Below are 24,709 nucleotides of genomic sequence, written 5' to 3' on the forward strand. Positions count from 1 at the left end.
TGAGGTTAACACTTCGTCAAGTGTTCTGATCTTGGCAATAAAATATTGTCCTACTGGTTCCCTCAGACAGAGATGAAAAGGAGCTGGCTCTGGGCTGGGCAGGTCCTTTCCTGTGACTGGGCAAGGTAAATCCCTGCCGGGCTTGGGAGCTGTGCCAGGGCGAGCCTTGTTATGCGAATAACTAATCTTATGTTTGTAGAGACTGTCGAAGCACTGATTAAGCAGCATGAACTTCACTTAGCACCCACGGCTTTCCAATGTTATGTTTGCGTAAAAAGTCCTTCCATCCATAAACACTGTTAATCTTTAGGGAGGAGGGAGTTGCCAGAATGCAAAGCCACCCCCTCCACTGCACCGGGCTCTTTCTCTTTTCTTCTCTAGGCCTTCCTGGAGAGGGGTATTTCCTCCTATTTGGCACATGGTACCAGCCAGGACTGAAACTGGTGGGCTTGTGATGGAATTTTTTCTAATATGGAACAGTAAGGGAGGTCAGAGTCTCAGGTGTCTTGGAGGGGAAGGGAGAACATGAATGGAGGACGTGGAAGAAGGGGGAAATAGTGGATGAATCTGAGAGTGGGGAAGAGAGAAAGTGAGACAGAGGCACAGACAGAGGCTCAATGGGAGAAAGAGAAGGGTTCAGAGGGATAGAAGGGAGAAGGGAGAAGAAAGGGAAATTTTGAAAAAGATGAGGAAAATTCTGACCACTCATTAAAAAAAGACAACACAATAAGAAAAGAGCAAAAACAAGATATACTGAGTGACCAATACGTACATAAAAAGATGATCAACATCAACAATTATACAAAAATGCAAGTTAAAACCACTCTCTGATACCACTGTAAACCTAAGAGATTGGCTAAGGTGATACTGATGGACCATACCAAGTGTTGGTGAGCAGGAGAAGCAACTAGAACTCATATACTTCTTGTAAGAATGTAAAATGGTGCCACCACACTGGAAAACAGGTTGGCCACTTAAAAAAAGTAAAGTTTAATATACATTTATCATGTTACTCTTCAGCAATTCTACTCACAAGTCTTTATCAAAGAGAAATGAAATCATGTCCATACAAGGACTTGTACATGAATGTTCACAGCGGCTCTATTCATTTCAGACAGAAACTGGAAACAACCCAAATGCCAAGCAACTGGTGAATGAACAAACAATTGTAGTTTAACGACAGTGGTATATGCCTCAGCAATACATGCATTGACATACGTGAATCTTAACACCGTCCTAAGTGAAAGAAGCAGGACATCCAGGACTACATGTTCTATAATGCCATTTATATGACATTCCTGAAAAGCCAAAACTATAGTGACAGAAAACAGATGAAAGATTGCCAAGAGCCAGGGGTGGTGAAAAAGGATTGCAAAGGCAGAGCCAAAACTGAATACACGAATGAATGGATGAATGTCTGACTGAAGTGCTAGGAAAAGAGAGGGAGATAGACAAAGGCAGGGAAAGAGGAAGACAGAAGCAGACAGAAATGAAGGCCCTGTTTGGGAAATGAAGACAACCACATAGGTCGATGGCCAGCTTCTGAGGAGGCAGGTCTGTTCCTGCCCCTGGCATCAAAGATGGAGGCCCAGCCCTCCTGAGTGAAAGAGCCTAGTGAGTGGTTCCCTGGGGTCAACTGTGACCTCAGGTCCCTGGGCCCTAGAGGTCTGAGGCCAGATGTGAGGTCCTCCAGCAACGGGTACTTCCTGGCACAGGGTTTGGGGACCTGAGCAAGATTAGAGAGTGGGTGTAGATTTGAGAGTATTTCTGCTACAATCTAAAAACATTTTTCTTCCTTTTGAAGGAAATGACTCATTTCAAAAAGTCTTTATCAGAAACAGAAGCATCCACAGCTATGTGGCCTCTGGGTGTTTTCAGGTCTTGAGGTGTTAAATGAGGGAGGAAGGTGGCTTGGAGCCTGGCACAGCATTGTTACAACATTTTGCTGGCCCCAGCGCCTTTCCCAGCAGCCACGCAGGCGTAGAGAATGTGGCTCCCTCTCTGGACCTGGACAGGAGATCTAGCTTCATGCTCAGGCATGTGGCTCTAGTGTTTACCAGGATGTGCGATCTTGGGCAAGTGATGGAATTCTGGGGATCTTCCATTTCCTCACCTGTACAATGGGGCAATAATGGCACCTCTCTCATAGAGTTGTTATCTGGATGAAACAGCACAACTCATGTAAGTTTAAGTTTAGCACATGTAAGTGCTCAATGAACATGACTTATTTGGATCTGCAAATAGCGTGCGGATGGTGTGGATGGGGCACTTATTTTTATGCAGCAGCTCTGCAAAGCCTTGGACTGAGAGCAGGATCCAAGAATGTAGAGGGGGATGGGAACAAGCAACCCTACCCCTCTCTTCTGGAGGAAAATGTCCTCAGATTTTCAAAATGTGAGTTTGCTGTCCCCCTCCCAGCCCTACTGTGGCACGCAGCTATTTCCTCCAGGGCTCACACCTTGGTGGGCATGGGGTGACTGTTTCCTCAGTAGAGTGTGGTCCATTCCAGAGGGGCCCATTGTAGTCCTGCATCTCAGGATTCCCAGGAGCTAACAGGGGCCTTAACCTACATAGTGTTCCTTCAGGGTTGGGAGACGAGTTGCATTTTAGAGACAGAAGATTAGGCATTATTTGTTAGCTTCTTTACCCACCACTGTGGATAATCTGGAGTTGATCATCTATTTTTATAAAATTAAAAACTCTTTCCTCTATAGATCAAGAGACTTAAGAGCCACATGCAGGAATTGCAATGTGTGAACCTTATTTGGCCCTAAGCACTGGGGTTAATGCAATGAGCAAAACACACAAGGCTCCTCCTTCCCCATGTGGTACTCACCAAGTTCATGGGGGGAGGCGATTAAACCCATAATTATATAAGCGTGGTGCATGTTGGGCAGGGGAAGTTCAAGGTGCTCTGGGCGCCATCGTGCCAGGAGACACTCGCCTTGGTTGTCAAGAGGAATTTCACTCTCAGACTCTACACCTCTAAGGCTAACTTACTGTACCCAGGCCTCATTGTCACTATCCCCATTTTTACAGGTGAGGAAACTGGGATAAAAAGATTACATGATTTTCTGGAGGTAGCCAGCAAATGGGTGGTCAAGTTGACACCAGAAGCTTCCTACAGAAAGGCTTGCAACCGTTTCTGTAGGAAGCCACAGCCAACACTTAACATTTCCAGACCTCAATGTGGCTAAGAGGTTACATGTATGAGGCATGTTTGTACATCCAAGAAAACAAAGCATCCAGCCAAATTCAGTGTTCTGTTTTTATGCTCCTGGATACACTGTGTTCATGATGACCACTGTCCCTGTCAAGTGTCCCTTGTAATACAAAATAGATCTGATAGCAGGTGGAATGTTAAGTTGTTTTTGTTTCTCTGCTCCCTTCCCTGGCAGAACAGAGGTCCCAAGAGTAGACAATGTCCCTGAGAGTAGACACTGTCTGAGCTGTGAAGACAACTAAATTTATATCTGCCAGGTAGTCCTCGAAGCTTAGACTATCCTCCATGAGCTGGCTCCTGCTTTCCTCTCCAGACTTATCTTTCTCCTCCTCCCGGTCACTCCTGGCCTTCGCACACCTCCCAGCCCCCACCCTGCTCTGTGACTTCCTTTGTAATTAAAAATGTTAAATGATAAATACATTATGCATCCAAATAAGTGTATATAACTTTATGTATCATTTAAAGAGTAACAAAACTAACACCTGTATACGTACCATCCAGCTTAAGAAGTAGAGGGAAAATAGGAATGGAATGTTGTACTTAGAGCTCCTCTGCATATTCCTCTACAATCAGATCCCCTCCTCACCCCTACCCCCTACCCCAGGGTAAGTGTAATACTGAAATTTGTGGTAATCATTCCAATGCTTTTCTGTGTAATTTAAAATAGTTTTTATTGATTTTAGAGAGCGAGGAAGAGGGAGAGAGAGAGAGAGGAGAGAGAGAAACATGGATGTGAGAGAGAAACATCGATTGGCTTGTGGCTCCCACCGGGGATCAGGTTGGCAACCCCGGCATGTGCCTTGACCGGGAATTGAACCAGCGAACTTTCAGTGCACAGAACTATGCTTAATCACTGAGCAACACGGCCAGGGCTTTTCTATGTAATTTTTACCACCTTGGAATACATCCCCAAACAATGTTGTTTAGGTTTGCTAGTTTTAAAATAGACTTTAAAAATTGTTATTATTTTAATTGATTTTTAGAGAGAGAGAGGAAGGGAGGAGAAACACTGATCAGCTGCTTCCTGCATACCCCCTACCAGAGATCAAGCCTGCTATCAACTGTGTGCCCTGACCTGGAATCGAACCAGCAACCATTCAGTGTACAGGACGACACTCAACTAACTGAGCCACACCAGCCAGACCAGGTTTGCTAGTTTTTGAATACATTATGAACAGATTCATATTGTGTGTATTCTTATGTAACTTGCATCTTTTGCTCAACACTAAGTTTTTGTGGCTAATTTTCACTGCGGTCTCATATTTCATTATATGCATATGCCATAATTTAACCATTCTATCATTTGCATGTCATTTGGGTGATGTTCAGTTTGGGGCTGCTATGAATGATGTTGCTATGGACATTCTTGTGTATGTCCCCTGTGCACATGTACAAGACTTTTCCCAGGATATACAGCTACAGGTGGAATTGATGGGCCACAGGGTATGAGCCTGCTCAGTTTTATTAGGTAATAACAAACTTTCCCCAGTGTGGCTGAAACAATTTACACATCTGCCAACAGCAAATGACAATTCCCATTACCCCACAACCTCCCCAGCATGTGGTAATGCCTAGTTTTCTAATACTTGCCTATGGTGGGTGTGAAATGATATCTTATTGTGGTTTCAAAAGAATTTATCTGGGTATTAATGAGCTTGAGTTTCTTTTCAAATGCTTATGAGTCATTCCTGTTTCTTTTTTAAAAAATTAAATTTATTGAGGTGACATTGGTTAATAAAATTACAAAGGTTTCAAGTGTATAATTCTATGATATGTCATCTGTATATTGCATTGTGTGCCCAGCACCCAAAGTCCAATCTTCTGTCATCATATATTTGGCTCCCTGTTTCTTATATGAAATGACTATTCATGTTCTTTGTCTATTTTTCCCTTCTCCTGGGTTATTTATTATTTTCTTGTTAAGTTATGGAGTCTAATTTTTTTTTTAGTTCTAATATTTTGAATATGAATTATTTGTCGCTTGTACTTTAACTACGTGGTATCCTTTGATGAACAGAAGTTCTTTTTAATAGTAAAATTTACAATATATTCCCTTGCAGGAATCTTGAACATAATTATTTTTTTATCTCAAGGTCATAAACATGTACTTCTACACTGTCTTCTAAAAGCTTTATAGTTTTGCCTTTCACATTTAAGTGTTTGATGCAGCTAGCATTGATTTTTGACAAGGGGAATCCAATTTCATCTTTTTTGCACAGGGATACACAGTTAGCCCAGCACCATAGTTCATCCTTCCTTCTGATCTGCAAAGCGCACTCTGTCATGAATCAAGTCTCCAGGCCGTATCTATTTCTGGGTCCTCCAGTATGTTCTGTCGGTTTAATAGAAGCCATATGCGAAATCTATGCCCTCTTAATACTATAGCTTTATAAATAAAACCTGATATCTGATAGGGCAGATCCCACTCCTCACCCCAGCCAAATTCCATAATCTTCTTCTTTCGAAATATCTTGGCTGTTGGCTTTTTGTTCTTCCATTTAAAATTTTGAAGCACCTTTTGACTTACAAACAACCCACTGGTATTTGATTTTATAGATAAATTTGGGGAGAATCAATATCTTTAAAATAGTCTTCCAATCCAAGAGCATGACATAATTCTTCATGTATTTTAGGTTTTTTTAAAATGTCCTTAAACAAGGTTTTGCAAATGTTCTCCATAAAAGACTTACATATCTTTTGCAGAATTTATTTTAAGGGACTTAAAGAATTTAGTTGCTGTTGTAAATGGTATTAAAAAATATTTTTCTAATTATTATACAATTCGCTTTCCTGTATTGATTTGTGTCCAGTAACCATGCTAAGCTCATAGTTATTCCTAATACACTTTTCTAGTTCTTTTGAGTTCCTTATTGAGAGAATAATATTATCTGCAAATAATGTCTGCTATGTTTCTTTCTTTCAAATACTTGACCTTTTATTTATTTTGCCTGCTCTACAGTACTGGCCAGGCACTCCGGGAGGGACAGTGTTGTGCAGAAACACACAGGCATTCTGTTCTTTTTGTTAATCTTAAAGGGAATGACTTCAACATTTCATCATTAAGTATGATGTTTGCTGTCGATTTTATATAGATTTCATTTATTGTGTTAAGGAAGTTCCCTTTTATTTCTAGTTTACTAAGCTTTTAAGAAATATAATGAATGGCTTATAGAATTTTATCATTTTTCTATATCTATTGAAAAGATCACTTGGTTTTTCTCCTTTAATCTATGAATATAATAAATTACACCAATTTTGTAATATTAAACCAACTTTTCTTGGGAAAACACGAACTTAATGTATTTTATTTCCATATATTCCTGGGTTTGGTTTGCCAATAGACACAGAAAATTTTTTGCAGCTATTTACGAGTGAGGTAGAACTCAAATTTTTCTTATGTTATTGTTTTCCTGGTTTTGATATTAATAATACCTTAGCCTCATAAATAAATTGGGGAATGTTTTCTTTTTCCCCCATTCTTTGGAAGCGCTTGTAAAGAGTGAAAGTATCCCCTTCCTGAAAGTGTGAAAAAACTCACCCGTGTAACTGTCTGGATCTGGGGTTTTCTGTGTGGGAAGACCTTAAATTACTGATTCAATTTCTTTAATGGTATAATACTATTCTGAAAGGTTGTCAAGACCTATTTACCAGATATAAAATGTTTTTTTCATAAACCCTGTTTGCTGAAGATAGATTCCTGATTTATTTATTTGCCTTTTGGCCTCTGTTGGGGAGAAAAGCTGGTGCTTGGAACATCCGCATAGAGGCTTGGAAAACCCTAGCCGGCATGGGTCCCCATACTGTCAGTTCAAGTCCTTTGAGAACTCCATGGGGACACTCACTGATCAGGTGGATTTCTGTACCTCCTTGAGACTCTCTGCAGCCATTGCTAAGAGAATGGACTTTGGGGGCCGTCTGAACTGGGTTTGAGTTTTGACACTGAAACCTACTGGCTGTGTGAGTCTCAGACTTAATTCCTCTGAGCTTTGGTGTCCTCATCTATAAAAGGGGGCAGTAATAGTAGCTACCTCATAGGATTTTTGTGAGAATTCAATCTGAACATGCATGCAAAGTACTTTGCACGATGTCTGCTTCTATGAAGTACCAATAAACAGTCACCATTGTTACTGCTGTGAGGTGGGAGACATACAAGGCAGATGGGTGAGGAGACGAGGCAGATTCCCTTTGGGTAGGGCCCGTGATGGGTGGTTGACCCTATGTGTGGGGGACATATATTCAGGAATCTCTTTCCTGACACTGGATGGGGATATTCTCATGCACTCTGAAGCTTCCAGTGAAGGGCGAGGGCTGGAACTCTATATAGTTGGGCTCTGCACTGGCTTTTTGGGAAAAAGGCTGAAAATGCAACCTTCTCCTCAAACCACAATGACAAAATCCTGCTCCCTAAGCCGGGTCCTTGGGTTGGTGGGTAGAGTGTCCTCAGCCCTGTCACCCCCTGTTCTGTTTTCTACCTCATGCTTTCCCGAGCCCAAAGGCCTTCTGCCTTCAAGGCAGGATTTTAGCACCAAAGCAGAGTCTGAAGGAGTGAGGCTTATTAGTGGTTTTTGCAACACCAAAACCTTAATTATAACCCTTGTCCTCCTCGCCGTAACAGTCCACTCGAAGAAGTAACTGCTTGGCCACAATGATAATTAAATCCTCTCACCAGGCTTCATTAAAGGCCATAACATTTAAACAAGCAAAATTCCTGTTAAGTCTGCTGTGGGTCCCCTCATGGCATTTATTCAGAGAAGATGCTTGTTGCACATCTGCTAGGTCCTGGCACCTGGCGAGGTCCTGGGGATTGGTGACAAAGGCCACTGCTCACTGGGACGGTGCAGCTGGTGTGAGAAACCTGCCATCCATCCTACACTGGGGTCCTTCCCTCACAGTTTCCAGACAGGAGCACCCCAAAGATGAGCAGTCTTTGAACCTCTAGAAATTCCCATGTTCTACCCAGCTCTGATAGAGACCATAGGACCTACATCCTCGGAAAGCAGCTTGTTATGGTGGAGAGAGGGCGGCTGGCAGTTACTTCCTGAACTAAGAAGCATGGATGTGCAGACAGAGTTGGATGGGTTTTTTCTGGCTGGACCCCTCAGACAGACCCTCTCTAGCTCATGTGCTGGACTTAGTCAGGAGGAGTTTGCCCAGTTTCTGGGAACCCTGCGGAGATGTCTGAGAAGGGATTTACCTCCCAGTCATTTCCATCATGGGAGTGCTATGGCACACTTTTATGGCTTTCATAAGGCGTAGGCAGCAGGGTGGGCGTTGGCTCTGAGCAGAGGTTTGGCAAAGCCTGAGGGAGAGGTATGGCAGCATTTGCATAGTCACACATGATGCTCAGGTGGCCGTTAGTCAGAACAGAAATGTCACCACACCCAGCATCACTTCACCCTGGCACAGGCCAGATTAAATGGCTGTCCCCATGAAATACCCAGGGACTCAGGTTCGGGTTCACTCTATGAATCATGAAAAACTTGAAGCCCCTTCCCTTGGCTTTAGAACCCTAGAATGAGAGAGCTGGGAAGGACCTTGAAGATAGCCTCATTTAATCCTTCGAGCTCCCAGAAGGGGAAATGTGGGGTCTGGTGGCTGAGTCAGGTCAGGTCCACCATTGGGGGAAGGGAATCAGGTCTTGGAAGCTAGTTCAAGCAGTTGGTTTACATGACTTGTTTTCCAGACTATGTTTCACTAATTTTTAACCAATATTTATTGAGATTTCCATGTGCCTGGCTCTGTCCTCATGGAGTTTATATCCTAGTGAGCAGGCAAAACAACCATCACACACAAATCTGAAAGCAAGGAAACAGACGAGTCCGATATGCATTATAAAGGAAACAGGGTAGCTGGTGACCTGCCGTAGATAGCATGTGACCTATGGTAGATAGGATGATGTTGCTGATTCTCGCTAAGATGACCTTGGCCACGAACTTCATTCAAAACCGACCTGTTCCCCACCCCTTGCACCTGGAAAGATGCCTTTGTGGGGCACTCAGCTTTAGAAATAGGTCATATGCACCTATAGCGCAGGGACGGCATGGGGCTCAGGACATCAGCGGAAGGCATGCTTTTTCCATATATGGGAGGCCAGTCTCAGAGGCAGGGCGGCCTGGCATCCAGCCCAGGGCACAGGTGTTTTTGTCCTTCTGACAGAAGCCCCAGATGCTAAAGCATGAACGCATGGGCACACCCTCAGCAAAGGAGGGCATTGATTAAGCTCTAAATCCCCATGGCTGGCAGGGCATGAGCAAGCAAGGCAAAATGATGAGGTTAGCAGAGCGTGGCAGTGACACCCTTTATCCCTGTTATGTGACATTTGTAGAGACCCCACTCTGTCGATCACATACATTCTTATTTCTTTATTCCTCACCCTTATAAGAATTCCCTCATTCATACTCGTTTATGTCTTCTTCCTTTTATCAATCCTTTCAATTACTTAACTCATACATTACTCAGCCTCTTGTTTATGTTTATTGACGCATGTACACTTACACCTACATTCACTGTGGTTTACTCGCTTCTTCACTCACACATTCAACTAACTGTTCCTAAACGTTCCTCCATGTCAGGCTCAGCTGGGATTAACCCTGGAGGGACCAGGGGGCACCAGGTACTCTATCCTTAAAGGGTCAGCTAGTAAATATGTGTAGGGACTCAGTAAATCTTTGTTGTATGGATGGAAGACAGGCATGTGGCAGGCGCATGGTGCTTGTGAACAGGCCCAGGAAGGCAGCAGTCAAGGCCAAGGCAGCAGATAAAGGTGCAAGAGCTCAGGGGGGCCTTTTCAGCTGAGCCCAAGGAGTGGGAATGCTTTGTTCGAGTTTCTGACTCTGCCCTCTGTGTCCTCAGAGCTGCCCTCGGTCTCAGCCGTGAGAAAGCATGCCTTCCCTAGCTGACGTGCCTGGAAACAGACACTCCGGTGTTTGCAATATTCTTTGCATATGTGAGCAGGTTTTGTTATGCATCTCGTTGTGCAATTTCCCACCAGGGCTTGATTGTTTGGAGTGGGAAGAGAAGGACAAGGCTGGATATTGTATCTCCCGAAGCTTTGATCTACGATAAACATTGTTTTCCTACGAAAAAAAATGGGTCCATTTCCTTAAAAACTTCTCTTTCCTTTTCTTCTTGAAGAACATTGTTACTCACCCAAAGTAAAATTCCTGAAGCATTAGCAAAGGGCTGTGCTAGGGGCCCGTGCTCCACGGGGACAATCTGTTAAGAACATGCCCGTTTTGTGCCCTCTGTAGAAGCCCCCGTGGAGAAAGCGTGTGGAGACCTGTTGTGCGGCTCGTGCCCTAAGGCGTACGGCACACACAGTAGCTTATTTGCTGAATAAACCCAGGTACGCCCCTAGCCCAGGATAGCGCCAGCTAGGACGATAGAGAACCGTTGCGTCTTGGATTCCGGCCTGTCCAGATGCAGTTGTCCAATTTTAAGATGAGGAAACTGAGGCTTGGCAAGGTTGAGCCACAGGGCCATGTTCCCGGTGCCATTAAGGAATGTTCGTGCTCCCGTGTTTCTCTTCACTGCCCTCCTTGTCCCCAACTGCTGCCCTGGACACACCTCTTTTCTTGCCCTCCTCGTTTATTTTGCTTCTCTTGTTTGTCCTTCTTGCTGATTCTGTGAGAGAGCGTTTTACAGGCCCCAGTGGCCCTGGATATCCATCACCCCTGCTTCTGGCTCCCAGAGCTATAAAGTCTGAGCGAAAGTGTCTGAGGTTCAGGCTGGGCCGCTCCCTCTCTCACCCGGGCAGGGCTGGGTCTCCAGAGCAGCTCACCTGCCAGGATTAATTGGGCAAAATGATGATGTAAAGCTTAACCTCTCTTTGGAGAAATGCTGAATCAAGGAAGCACGCTGAACAGCAGGGCTAATTACCGAATCTGCTTCGGTCACCAGAAATCAGAAAGGCTGTGCCCCAGAGGACCCCAGGAGCTTGGGCAGGGCTGGCGAGCGGGCACAGCAGGCATCACTGGCACCAGGAGGACGGGCGTTTTCTGGTGTGACTTTGGAACAAAGGGAACTGGGGCTGAGGAGAGGTGCATGCCGGGCCTCACATCATCTCCTTCGTCACCTGGCTGATTTCTATTACCCTTCAGGTCTCCGTCTGAAGACCACTTCCTCCAGACAGGCTGCCCTGACCTCTCAGAAGAGGTGGGCCCTCCCTCCAAGACTCCATTCCCCGTCCTTAAACCTCACAGCTCTTTGCACACTCATAATCTTCTCCTCAAGTATTTATAACACGTTGTTTAATATTAGTCCTCCCTGCTGGCCTAGACGGTCCATGAGCGTAGAGAGCATGCGTGTCTTGTCCACTGTCTCACCTGTGCCTGGTGCACGGGGACACCCAGCAATCCTTTGTTGGCAGCTTCACTGAGGACCTCGGGCAGCCAGGACCCACCCACCATTCCAGGTGAGGATGGGCTCACAGAAAAAGCCGAAAGGTGCAGAAGATGGTGGGCAGAGGGCCTTGCCTTCTCCTTTGTCCCAAGTCCTTTCTCCTGCGCTCATTCTTGGCCTCCCTCCCATGGGTTCCCCCGGGGATTACAGCTCAGGGTCTGAGCTGCATAAGAGCAGGTGCCCCAAGGCCCCCTAGATACAAGCTAAAAGCCTCCCTCCTTCCTTCCTTCCTTCCTTCCTTCCTTCCTTCCTTCCTTCCTTCCTTCCTTCCTTCCTTCCTTCCTTCCTTCCAGAATTCACTGCCTATTAAGTCTGAGCTAAAGTGTTTGAGGTTCAGGCTGGGCGTCATCCATCTGAAGTGAGCGGCTGGTGAATGCCATTCTCAGCAAGGCCTGTTTGCACATGCCAGCCCCGGGGCGGTGGGGCTGGGGGATAGTTATAGCTTCCTGATTTGACCCAACATTAATGACAGAGTGAACGGCTATTGAGCTACTTACCGCTGCCAAACCCTGGCTAGGATCTCACGTACGAGCTTTGCCTTGTTGTATCTTCACAGCAATCTTGTGAAGTTAAAGAAATTGTCATCATCAGCTCCATTTTACAGATGGAAAACGGAGGCCCAGAGAGATTATGTAACTTGCCCAATGTTATACTTACTGCTCAGCAAGAGGCAGGGGGAGAGTTCCATCTCAGAGTTGGCTGACCCCAAATCTCATATTTTCTCACTATACTGCCTGTGCTGAGAAACTCTGCTGAAAAGCTCTCTGCCTCAGAGAACTCCGACGCCTGCTGGGGCAGAGGGAGCTTGGCAGTAGACAAAGGAAACGGGTCCCTCGTGGGAATGTGTGCTTGAGCAGAAGGAGGCATCCCTACAATGACCAGGATTAACCAAACAATAGGAATGGCTCTTCCTGCTGTTCTCTATCTTCAGAGTGTGCTGTTAACAAACTAAGCAGCAGGATACTCTGCCAGCTCAATTTATCATTCCACCTGGAAAACAGGCAACGGGGGCCTGGAGAGGCATAATGCAGTTAGCGGGTGGGAGGCAGATCAGATTCTCTAGGCCCGTGGTCGGCAAACTGCGGCTCGCGAGCCACATGCGGCTCTTTGGCCCCTTGAGTGTGGCTCTTCCACAAAATACCACGGCCTGGGCGAGTCTATTTTGAAGAAGTGGCGTTAGAAGAAGTTTAAGTTAAAAAAATTTGGCTCTCAAAAGAAATTTCAATCGTTGTACTGTTGATATTTGGCTCTGTTGACTAATGAGTTTGCCGACCACTGCCTTAGGGGATTCAGATAGGAAGGGTCATCTAGAGTTTGGAAGATGCGTGGCTCATTCCCTGCCCTAAGTCAGGGATCCCTTCAATCCCACTCCTGATGAAATACTCCAAAGGCTCTGATTGGAGGAAAGGAGGTCCTAGCGGTGGCTACAGCTTCCTGAGTCGTGGCTAACCCTGGCAAAGGCCCTGCATGGAAGGACCTACTCATTTGGCAGATGAGGACACCGAGGCTCAGTGTCAGTAATTAGGCGGCAAAACCATGGCAAGAAGCTTTGCCTGACTCAGAGCCCTTTTATTTATGCCGAGCTGCCTTTCTCTGCAGGGAAAAGCAAAAAGCAAAGCAGCACCCAACAGGAAGAGTATCCTATCGGCTCCGTCAGCACTTTCAGCATTTGGCTTCTAAGAATCTATGTGCTAGGAGAGATTTCTCCTCGCACCTCACGAAATCCTCCATGTTATGACTTATGCCCCCTTTCTCTTCTGGACACCCGAACACAAAACCAGTGTATAAACCCAAGTTTGGAAAAATAAAGCCATTGCCCATCCCCGCATGAATGCCGAAGCCCATTCTTCTCCAGGCTGGACAAACCCCAGCCTTTTCTCCTGGCCGTAGCCCAGGTGTGGGAACCAGACCTCGGAGGGGCGGGAGAGTGAACACATGGCCAAAGGGGCGAGGACGCCAAGGCCAGCCTGAGGGCAGTGATAAGGATGTAAACAAGGAGACTGGCACAGGCCGGCAGGGAAAGATTAGCCCAGCTGGCAGTGGCCGGTGGAAAAATGGGTAGCAGTTCAGTGATGTCAAACATGCCAGGCGAGAAGGTGGTGAGAAATGAGCCCTTTCTCTGAGCTCTGGGAACGCCCAGGAGCAAACAAGAGGGAGAATGAGAGAGAGAGAGAGAGAGAGAGAGAGAGAGAGAGAGAGAGAGAGAGAGAGAATAGTGGTTGAGGCATGAACTTTGGTTACCCAGTATGTGATGAGGGCCTATGATATGCATACTTTGAGATCATTATGAAATAATTTAGGATAGCATCTTACATATAATCAGCTCTCAAAAAGTAGTAGTCAATCTCATAGAAGAGTTGCAGGAAGAATGATAGATTTAGAATGTCACCATTTTCAATCCCAAATGAAATATGTTCATGAATAAAACCTCAAATCATTAGGCGAAATGCTGATGGGGAGCCTTATAATGGATGGAGAAGGCTGACAACACCTGGATCTGAAACAATTTTAACGCAAAACAAGAGGCATTCTTTGACATATAAATGAAGGTATGTGGATCCTCTACCTCATGACATATGCAAAATTAACTCCAACTGCATCATACAACTAAATGTGTTAGAACTATGAAACTTTTACACGGAAACCCAAGCGACAGAGGAAAGAGGAGGTAAATTGGACATCATCATAGTTAAAACATTTTGGGCTTCAAAGACACCACCAAGAAAGTGAAAAGGCAATCTACAGATTGACAGAAAATTTTCACATTACGTATCTGATTAGAGACTTGCAGCTAGAATATATAAAGAACACTTACGACTCAAGAAGAAGAAGAAGGTAACTAACCCAACCAAGAAATGGGCCAAGGATATTAATACAGTTCTCCAAAGAACACATGTCCAATAAACACAGGAATAGCTCCTTAACGTCATTGCCATCAAGGAAATGAAAACCAAAACCACAATGGATACCAGTTCATACCCACTAGGATGCCTATCATAAAAATGACAGGTAGTAAATGTTGGTGAAGATGTGGAGAAACTGGAACCCTCACACACCGCTGATAGGAATGCAACATGGTGCAATCACTTTGGAAACTAGTTGGCAGTTCCTGAAACAGTTAACTATAGAGTTACCATATGATCTAATAATTCCACTTCTAGGTATAAATTTATTTCTGTAAATTACTTTAGAAGGAGAATTAGCTAAACATCTTAACCATAAATTAGACTGTGAGTGTGTCTAAGGGAAAAAATTATCTTAATACTAAGTAGAAACCATCTCTCATGGCGCTCCTGAGTACTGTAAAGTTAGGTTGGGAGATTCCTCTGAAAAATGAAGACAAAGGGACACTCTGGGACAGGATCTGTACTTAATGGTTCAAGCTCCTTGAACTCGAATAAAGTGAGTAAAGAAATCACTTTATTCAGAATATTTCAAATATAGGATCAAAATGAGTCAGCTTTATAGACCCCAGAATTCCCCAAGGTGCATGCCAGCTCATCCTCCCAGGAGCCCAGGGGAGATGCTGGGACTTGTCATTAGCATCCTGGAATGGGACAGAGGAGGGGCAGAGGTGGGGAGGGGCAGGGAATTGTATTCCTTACACTGACTTCTGTAGCCTTTTCCTCTCTGTCTTAGCTCTCATGTTCTGGATAATTATAAGAGGGAAAGGGATTGGTAATTGTTTAAGTAAGTCATAGGCTGCTGCTTTGTTTTTTGATTCTTGAGGCAAAATATGTTATTGGAAACCTTTACTGGGGCTTTGGAAAGTCAACAGCAACGTAAATGAATAAAACACCATCCTTGCCCTTAAGTTTTCAATCTAGTGAGCAAGGTGGTAAGATTATACATGGTATTTATAGTACAAAGAACCAGAGTGTGAGCCATGCACTGTGACCACAGGGCAGCGAGATTAATTCTGCAGGGGAGGGGAAGGCAGAGCTGCCATGAAGAAATGGTAGGCATACAGGGCTTTGGGGTATGCAGAGGATCGTGACAGGCAAATGCATCAAAAATAAATTCCTAAGGAACAGCATTTATTTATTCCACAAACCTTTGTTCATGGTAACACTGGGCAAAAATGTAGAGATACTTATAATCCACAGCCTTCTGAATAAAAAAACACACAAACTATTAATACCGTGCAGTGGTTCCCTGGGAATAGTATATGCATATGCCACATTTTGGAATTCTCACTGTTTGTGAAAACTAGGAAGAAATACTTGTTTTGAATTCCATTAGGATTCTCCACTCCTGTCCAGCCTCTCTGTAGCTGAGGTAAATGAGCAGGAAGAAGAATTAAAATGACACATGGAAAGTGAGGTGGCTAAATCTTTTGAGAAGCCAATTTACAGCTGAATCAGCTAGCTGAATCCACTGAATGTGGGCTGTACTTTATACATCTGTCTATATATAAAGAATAGTTTCATAGAAATGTGTCACTCTTTGGCTTACTTGTGAGTCAATAGGCCCCCATTTGTGTGTGTGCGTGTGTGCGTGCATGCGTGTGTGTGTGTGTGTGTGTGTGTGTGTGTGTGTGTGTGTATTGGAGGGAGAAGAACTTTGGGCACAAAGCGTGTATGTACTTGTAACAATGTGTGTGGAATGTGTGTGTAGAATGGGAGCCTTATGTGTGATTTTTTTAGTTGGAGGCGTGTGTATATGGAGGGAAGTGTGTGTGTGTATGTGTGTGTGTGTTCAGGTGGTGGACAGAGGTACAGGGACAGCCAGCCTCTTGGCGATCCAGACACTGGTGTAAGATGTGAAGTGTTATAAAAGGTGATTGTTTTCCTTTTAGACCAGCACACAGGTCTTTCAGGAGTCCTTGACTTTCTCCTCCTCCCTGTCTTGTTAAAAAGGGATTAGAGTCCAATTAAGCCATTTAATCCCAAGGTAGAGATTCATGTTTAAAAACAAGATTTACAGCTTTAAAAAATGCATCATGCAAGTTGAGGTTTGTCCTCTCAAGTTGCCACCTGCATGGTTCCAAAGAGTGTTTTCAGCAGAATATCCAACATGCAGTTCTTAATTACGTTGCCTCATACCTCCAGTCCTTCATGTGCTAAAGTACCCTTCAACCTGAAGAGCCACATGCTGTTAGAAGTACTTCTGCTCTGGAGTGCCACAGTCGCCCTGGTTTCTTTCCCTTCAGCTGGCAACTCAGTGACCAGGCTTATTAAAAACAGTATTAAGAGCCAATGCTTTATTGGGTGCTTAGTATGTGCCCGGCATTGTGCTAAGCACTTTACATACAGTATCTCATTAGATGCTCCATATGAAAACACCCAGGCCTGGCTTCAGGGGTGTGGAACATGTGTAGTCACACAAGGCTCAGTGCTCAGAAGGGCCCTCCACTTAGTAATACTCTGCTGTTGCCATCTTGAAATTCTTTAAAAAAAAATATATTTTATTGATTTTTTACAGAGCAGAAGGGAGACGGAGAGAGAGTTAGAAACATTGATCAGCTGCCTCCTGCACACCCCCCACTGGGGATGTGCCCGCAACCAAGGTACATGCCCTTGATAGGAATCGAACCTGGGACCCTTGAGTCCACAGGCCAACACTCTATCCACTGAGCCAAACCAGTTAGGGCGCCATCTTGAAATTCTTAATCATTTCTGAGCAAGGGAGCTGCATTAGCATTTTTCACTGCAAATTATGTAGCCAGCCCCCCAAACACCCAATAACTCATAAATTCTTTTTCTTCTTTTCCACATGATGGAAAATGGGCCATCATGCTGGAGGATGGGCCAGTAAATTTCAAATTGTGATGCCAGGACCCCCTCTGAAAAATGGGTGCCATTATCTCCTTGAAGGGAAGTTCTCTAGGGGAAAGGAATCATGTCAAGGTTCTTAGCATGGGAAAGCAAAGCATCTGTGAGAATTTGACAAATGGTTAAACTCCTCTAAGCCTTGGTCTTCTCACCTGTAAAGTGGGGATAACACTAATCATACCTAATTCACAGGCTGTTTCAAGGACGAGATAGATCACAACTCTGACACACAAAGCACATGGTGCTCATTATTATTACACATTATGGGTGCTTAGCAGGTACTAAACATCCAATTTTGCTTGTGACATGGTCTGAATCACTTGACCAACTCCAAAGTGCCCTTATCCCAGGGTTCTGTTTCCTACCTGTCCCAAAGAACTGGGAAGAACATCTGCTTTCTCCACGTGCTGGCTGATCACAGAGGGGTTGCTAGAGCTGATAAGCAATGGGGTGCTGATCTCCACCATATGGCGCCCCGAGGGAGAATGGACCATCCTGTTGAGGGTGTTCAAGGCTGTCGTGATGGAGAGCTGCCCGGGCCCCTTCCTCCTGGACCCAGGGCCCCTTCGGAGGCTGGGCGTGTTGGTGGCTTTGCCTCTGGAGGAGGAGGACACCAGGGACAGGCTTTTTGTGCGGGACGGCTGGCGGCCTTTGTTCTTCTCTAGCAGGTGTCTTGCAGTGAGGTTTGGCTGAGAAGACAAAAGGTTTGGTGAGAAGTTAGTCTTCCTGATCTAATATGCGCAACTAAGTCTTACCCAGGCGAGTCTGAAGCCAGTTCAGATGCCACCACCTCACTCGCCATTCCTGATTTGAGGAGTCTACCAATTTCTGTGGTGTAAATATCTACCAATGGTTCAACAACTGGCTAGCAAAATTCCTGAAAATATAACAACCAGCTCTTGCAGTCTAGTACCAACTAGTTCTAGCACAACCATTGACTGTGTTACATTTTGAATACCCTGCCCACCAAGGGCCCACATGAATTCATTTCCTCCAGAAACCTGAAATACGCTGACAAAATGGGGGTCTGTGTGAATAAAACTTTCCAGAACAAGTACTTAAATATGCATCATTATGACTGTCACCAGTTGCCCTCTGAAACTACATCTGGTCCATCTTATTATAATTTAGGAATTCAACTATAGAGGTAAAAGGAAATATGCCCACTTAAGAACTTTTCAGTGACAATGTGCAGGTGATTAAAATAATCAAGAGAGAAAAGTTTAAAGCAGATGTAGTTTATGGCTCAAGAAGCTTGTAATATTGTGAAAAAAAAAATAATCAAGTAGGGGAGGAAGTGTTATAATGTCCACTTTAAAGATAAGAAAGCAGAGGCCCGGAAGGGGTGACTTATAAATGGCAAAGCCAGCATGAAACAAGCAAACGAGAAAATGTCCCACAGTAATAATGTTCTGCTGTGATAGTGACTGTGGGAGGTGGCTCCTTTAGACTGGGGGATCCAGGAAAACCTGCTGAGAAGGGGACATTTAAGCAGAGACACAGATGGCAAGAAGGAACCAGCCATGTGAAGACGGGGGTAGGAACAGGCCAGGCAGAGGGATTATAAATTAGTGGAAAGGTCTTGAAGAGGTGGCAGGGGGGCAGCAGAGGGAGGAGGAAGAGGGAGGTGTGGTGGGAGGGTGGTGGCAAGCTCAGCCTGTTTGAGAGTAAGACAAGAAAGAAAGAGAGAAGTGAGCAAGTGAGAAGTAGGTGGCAGAGAAGACCACAGAGACAGGCAGGGGCTGGATCTCAAAGAGCCTGGGAAGTTTCCTGTTTGTTTTAAGTGTAAGGAAGCCTTTGAAAGCATTTAGGTAAAGGAGTGACATGATCTGATTTATGCTTTTTGAAGTTCCTGCTATATTTTGAGAGTTTCTTACAAAGTTAAACACATACATAGCATCCAACCCAGCAATCCCATTCCTAGATAATTACCGGAGAGAAATGAAAACTTATGCTCACTCTAAAAATGATATGCAAATGTTTGTAGCAGCTTTAATCACAGTTGCCAACAAAGGGAAACAACCACAATGTCTTTCAACTGGTGGATGAATAAACAAACTCTGGCACATCCGTCCAATGGAAGATGATTCAATAATGAAAAGGGATGAACTACTTGCTACATGCAACACCATGGATGAATCTCAAATGCATTGTGCTAAGTGAAAGAAGCCAGACTCAAAAGGCCACATTCTGTTTGATTCCATTTCTGTGACATTCTGGAAAAAGAAAACTATAGGAACAGAAAACAGATCAGTGTTTGCCAGGGGGTGGGAAACAGGGAAGGAGCTGACTACAAAGAAACAGCATCACCTCCTATTTTTGGGAGCGTTAGAACTACTCTATATCTTGATGATGGTGTGGTTATTCTGAATACATTTACCTAAACATGTAGAACTAGACACCAAAAAGAGTAAATTGTATTGTATGTAAATAAAAATAAATACATAAAAAGGTATTATTCCAGACTAGAAGGAGGGAGACCATTTAGGAATTTACTGAAACTGTTTAGGCAAGTTCGGACAGCCTTCTGGATTAGGGACAATGTCTTTCATTCCCCAGAGCACCTATCCCTCCATTGTTCATCCAGAAAGCGGACAATATACACTCTTTGAGTTGAATGAGTAAACTTCTTCAGGGTCATTCACAGCTACAATGAAGTTAATGTTTTTCTGCTTCCACCTAATTGTTCTGTCCCCAGGTGAGCAACACCATCAGCAGCACTGAGAAAGGGCCTCTGTGACTCTTGGTTTGCCCTCTTCTCTGCCAATGTGATTAATGGCTCAGTTGGGGAAGGATTACACATCTATTAAATTTGCATCCACTCATTTGAAACAACATCCTTGAGGTTCATTGAGCTGAGGAAGATTCACATAACCCAGGCAGGCCCTGTTGGAGAAGTTCTGACAAGAATGGGTGTGAGCCGAAACCGGTTTGGCTCAGTGGATAGAGCGTCGGCCTGCGGACTGAAGGGTCCCGGGTTCGATTCCGTCAAGGGCATGTACCTTGGTTGCGGGCACATCCCCAGTGGGTGGTGTGCAGGAGGCAGCTGATCGATGTTTCTCTCTCATCGATGTTTCTAGCTCTCTATCCCTCTCCCTTCCTCTCTGTAAAATATCAATAAAATATATTTAAAAAAAAAAAAAAAGAATGGGTGTGAGCTCAGTATTTGCTTTGCCACCATTTTATGCAGGTGCAATTCAATAAATCCAATGCTACATTAACAAGAAAAATCCTGTTTATGCAAAAAACAAGAACAAAAAACACACACCCCATGTCACTCTCATAAGAAAGCTTTCCTTCCTTCCAACTGCTTTGCGTGGCACTGGAAATGCAGAACTTAACTTAAAGAGTCCTCAGCAAGTGCTAGTCTTAATGAAACGACGGAAGTCAGAATCTAAGGGCTGCTTTAGAAAGCTCAATGTAGGTTTCAAGCCATTTTTGAAAACCAGGTTCCCAGAGTAGAGCAACCACTTGATTATCTTATTCCCCTCCTAGCAATTAGGAGAACAAAGGAAGCAATGGCTAGCTTGATGACAATCTTGAGGATTCTTGTAATCACCAGTTTTAGAGGTGAAGTGGTGGGAGAGTATCCAAATGAATAATCATTAAATGTAGAAGTTTCTTTGGCGGGCGGGGAAGGGTATCAGAAGTCAGAAATATCTGGTCATTGGTGCCTCTCCCCCAGCCCCAGCTATGAAGAAGCTTCTTGAGATAATGCAGGGGACCATGCGAGCTCTCATCTGCAAAAATTTCAGCACTGCCTATGTGTACAGCTAGACATTAGTTTTAGCTCATCTCTGTCCTTAGAATCTCAACCACTGTCTTCCAATCAACATAATTGTTCCTCTTCAGCAAACATTGCTTGACCAAGAAAATGGCTCCACCACCAACCTAGGCACACAAATCAGAAAGGGGGCATGATCCTTAACCACTTCCTCTCCCCTGCTCCCTGCTTCTGTCAACCTCCTAGTACAGTGGATCTACCTTCAAAAAGGTCCTTGAATCTACCACTTGTTCCAATCTTTTGGTCAGAACCATAGTCACCTTCTAACTGAGCCATGCAATAGCTCCTAACTGCTCTTTTTATCCCCCCCCCCCCGCTTTAAATGATTCTTTGTGTCATTCATCACACTTATAATTGCTTGATTAATGTCTGACTTTACATTCTGAAAGTAGGGACCCAGGTCTGTCTTGTATCTTTAGAACTTCACACAGGACCTGATATAGCAGGCACTCAGTGAAAAATTAGTTGAATGATTGAATATTAGGATGGAGTCACACTGAAAGGTTTGTTCTCTAGCTTTTTTCCTGGTTGTTCTGACAACCTCCTGAATTTTTTCCCATTCACTCAATTGTAATGCAATTTTTTTTTTAAAAATGCAGTACTTGTTCTGTCTTAGGCTGGCCTGTGAACTACAAGCAGTATACCCATCAGGTGTTCAGAGAAAAGATAAATGAGTGTTCAACTAGTTGCTGAAATTTTATGGAGAAAGTGGGTTTCTAGCTGAGTCTTGTAAAATTTAAACAAATAGAGAGAATTGGGTGGGTGTACCTGGTAGGGGCCTAAGCAGGAGAAAAAGCATTGGGAATGAGACTTTATTAGAGATAGAAGACCAGCCTGTCTGGACCCTTCTTCCATCCCTCCTTTCCACTTTTCATCCCTTCAACACTGACACAGTAGAGGGGGTGCGGAGAACCCTGAGACCTGTGCAGTATTCTGGACACACCATTTACTTCAGAACCTGCTTTGACTCTTATGAATGAAAGAACTGGTTCTTCTGGAGAAACCAAGATGGCAGCATAGATAAATACCTAAACTGCTGCTTCGCACAACAATTTCAAAACTACAACTAAAAGACAAAACGGACATCATCCAGAACCACAGGAAGCCTGGCTGAGTGGAAATTCTACAACTAGAAGGAAAGAGAAAAGCACACTGAGACTCAGAGGAGCTGAAGAAGGCAGAGGTACCGAGGCGCGCGCGCGGAGAGGGCTGGCAACTGAGTACGCGGCTGGCTTTCTCAACCGGGAGGGAGACAAAAGCTCCCGACTGCTCTGAACTCCAGTTCCAGGTGAGACTCTGGGGACCCAGACTAATTTGGGGAGAAACTGGACTGTCTGGCAGCGGGCAAAACTCGAGGGCGGCTTTCTCTCAGAAGTGCTTGCAACGATTACTGCAGGACACTGAGACCTGGGGGGCCTCTTAGGGCAGGGCTGACGGGAAGCCATTGCTGTCTGCTCCACCCCGAGACTCTGCCCCATCCAAGCTGAGCGCAGAGGCTTTTGCAAGTCTTGTCTCATAAGGGTGTCTCCAGCACAGAAGTTCTCCCAGTGTAGACACAGCTGATCCTCACAGCCAATTGGCCTGGAGGTCAATTCCTCCCAGTGATACCAACAACAATTAAGGCTTAACTACAACAAGACTGTGCACAGCCCACAAAGGGGTGCACCAAGAGTGACCATCTCAGGTAACTGGGGAGGCTGAGCCAGTGGGCCCTATAGGACATCTAGCACACAAAGCCACTCTAACTCAGGGAAGCAGCCAAAATGTGGAGACAAAGAAACAGGTCACAAATGAAAGAAATGGAGGAAAGCAAACGACTGGATATAGAGTTCAAAACCGCTGTTATAAGGTTTTTCAAGAATTTTCTAGAAAAGGCCAATAAATTTAGCGAGAACCTCGAGGATATGAAAAAGGACTAACTAGAAATTAAGCATATACTGACTGAAATAAAGAATAATATACAGAGATCCAAGAGCAGACTAGAGGATCACAAGAATCAAGTCAAAGATTTGAAATACAAAGAAGTAAAAAACACCCAACCGGAAAAGCAAAAAGAAAAAAGAATCCAAAAATATGAAGACAGTGTAAGGAGCCTCTGGGACAACTTCAAGCGTACCAACATCCGAATTATGGGGGTACCAGAAGAAGAGAGAGAGCAAGATACTGAAAACCTATTTGAAGAAATAATGATAGAAAACTCCCCCCACCTGGTGAAAGAAATAGACTTACAAGTTCAGGAAGCACAGAGAACCCCAAACAAAAGGAATCCAAAGAGGACCACACCAAGACACATCATAATTAAAATGCCAAGAGCAAAAGATAAAGAGAGAATCTTGAAAGCAGCAAGAGAAAAACAGTTAGTTACCTACAAGGGCGCACCCATATGACTGTCAGCTGATTTCTCAACAGAAACTATGCAGGCCAGAAGGGAGTGGCAAGAAATATTCAAAGTGATGAATAGCAAGAACCTACAACCAAGATTACTCTACCCAGCAAAGCTATCATTTAGAATTGAAGGTCAGATAAAGAGTGTCACAGATAAGAAAAAGCTAAAGGAGTTCATCACCACCAAACCAGTATTATATGAAATGCTGAAAGGTATTCTTTAAGAAGAGGAGGAAGAAGAAAAAGATAAAGATAAAAATTATGAACAACAAATACATATCTACCAACAAGTGAATCTAAAAATCAAGTGAATAAAAATTCCGATGAACAGCCGAAACCGGTTTGGCTCAGTGGATAGAGCGGCGGCCTGCGGACTGAGGGGTCCCGGGTTCGATTCTGGTCAAGGGCATGTACCTTGGTTGCGGGCACATCCCCGGTGGGAGGTGTGCAGGAGGCGGCTGATCGATGTTTCTCTCTCATCGATGTTTCTAACTCTCTATCCCTCTCCCTTCCTCTCTGTAAAATACCAATAAAATTTATTTAAAAAAATTTTTTAAAAAAAATTCCGATGAACAGAATAAACTGGTGAATATAATAGAATCAGGGGCATAGAAAGGGAGTGGACTGACAATTCTCGGGGGGAAAGGGATGTGGGGGGTGCAGGAAGAGACTGGACAAAAATCGTACACCTATGGATGAGGACAGTGTGGGGGTGGGGTGGGTAAGGGCAGAGGGTGGGGTGGGAACCAGGTGGAGGGGAGCTATGGGGGGCAAAAAGAGGAACAATTGTAATAATCTGAACAATAAAGATTTATTAAAAAAAAAAAAAAGAATGGGTTCTTATCTCCAGTTATGCCTCTGTGCTGTCTTTACCCCACTCTTCTAGAAGTCAGGGAGCATGCCTTTTACTGCTTTATTTTATTTTATTTTATTTTATTTTATTTTATTTTATTTTATTTTTGGTTAATCCTCACCTGAGGATCTTTTTTATTTTATTTTATTGATTAAGGTATTACATATCTTATCCCCCCAATGCTGCCCAACCCCCCCTCCCCCCGTTCGTGCCCTCCCCCCCCGGTGTCTGTGTGCATTGGTTAGGCTTATATGCATGCATACAAGTCCTTTGGTTGATCTCTCCTCCTT

General features: G+C 44.3%; 2 protein-coding genes across 12 annotated transcripts in view; one reads left to right on the forward strand and one right to left on the reverse strand.

Annotated features, from left to right (window-relative positions):
- SH3RF2 (SH3 domain containing ring finger 2) overlaps positions 1-24,709 on the reverse strand; it is a 116,520-nt gene that overhangs the window by 33,206 nt on the left and 58,605 nt on the right. For all 10 annotated transcript variants that reach the window (XM_080673043.1, XM_080673038.1, XM_080673039.1 and 7 more), the window contains one exon: positions 17,763-18,086. In XM_080673043.1, coding sequence (XP_080529169.1) covers positions 17,763-18,086 — 324 coding nt within the window. The remainder of the gene's footprint in view (positions 1-17,762; positions 18,087-24,709) is intronic.
- Positions 1-24,709, forward strand: part of GRXCR2 (glutaredoxin and cysteine rich domain containing 2) — a 160,415-nt gene that overhangs the window by 24,846 nt on the left and 110,860 nt on the right. The window contains exon 2 of one of the 2 annotated variants that reach the window (XM_080673049.1): positions 4,207-4,370. The exons of the other annotated variant lie outside the window; for it this stretch is intronic. The gene's annotated coding sequence lies outside the window, so the exon portion shown is untranslated. The remainder of the gene's footprint in view (positions 1-4,206; positions 4,371-24,709) is intronic. 2 annotated transcript variants of the gene reach the window in all.

This window comes from Plecotus auritus, assembly GCF_963455305.1.
Source record: "Plecotus auritus genome assembly, chromosome: 6".
In the NCBI taxonomy this organism is placed as follows: Eukaryota; Metazoa; Chordata; class Mammalia; order Chiroptera; family Vespertilionidae; genus Plecotus; species Plecotus auritus.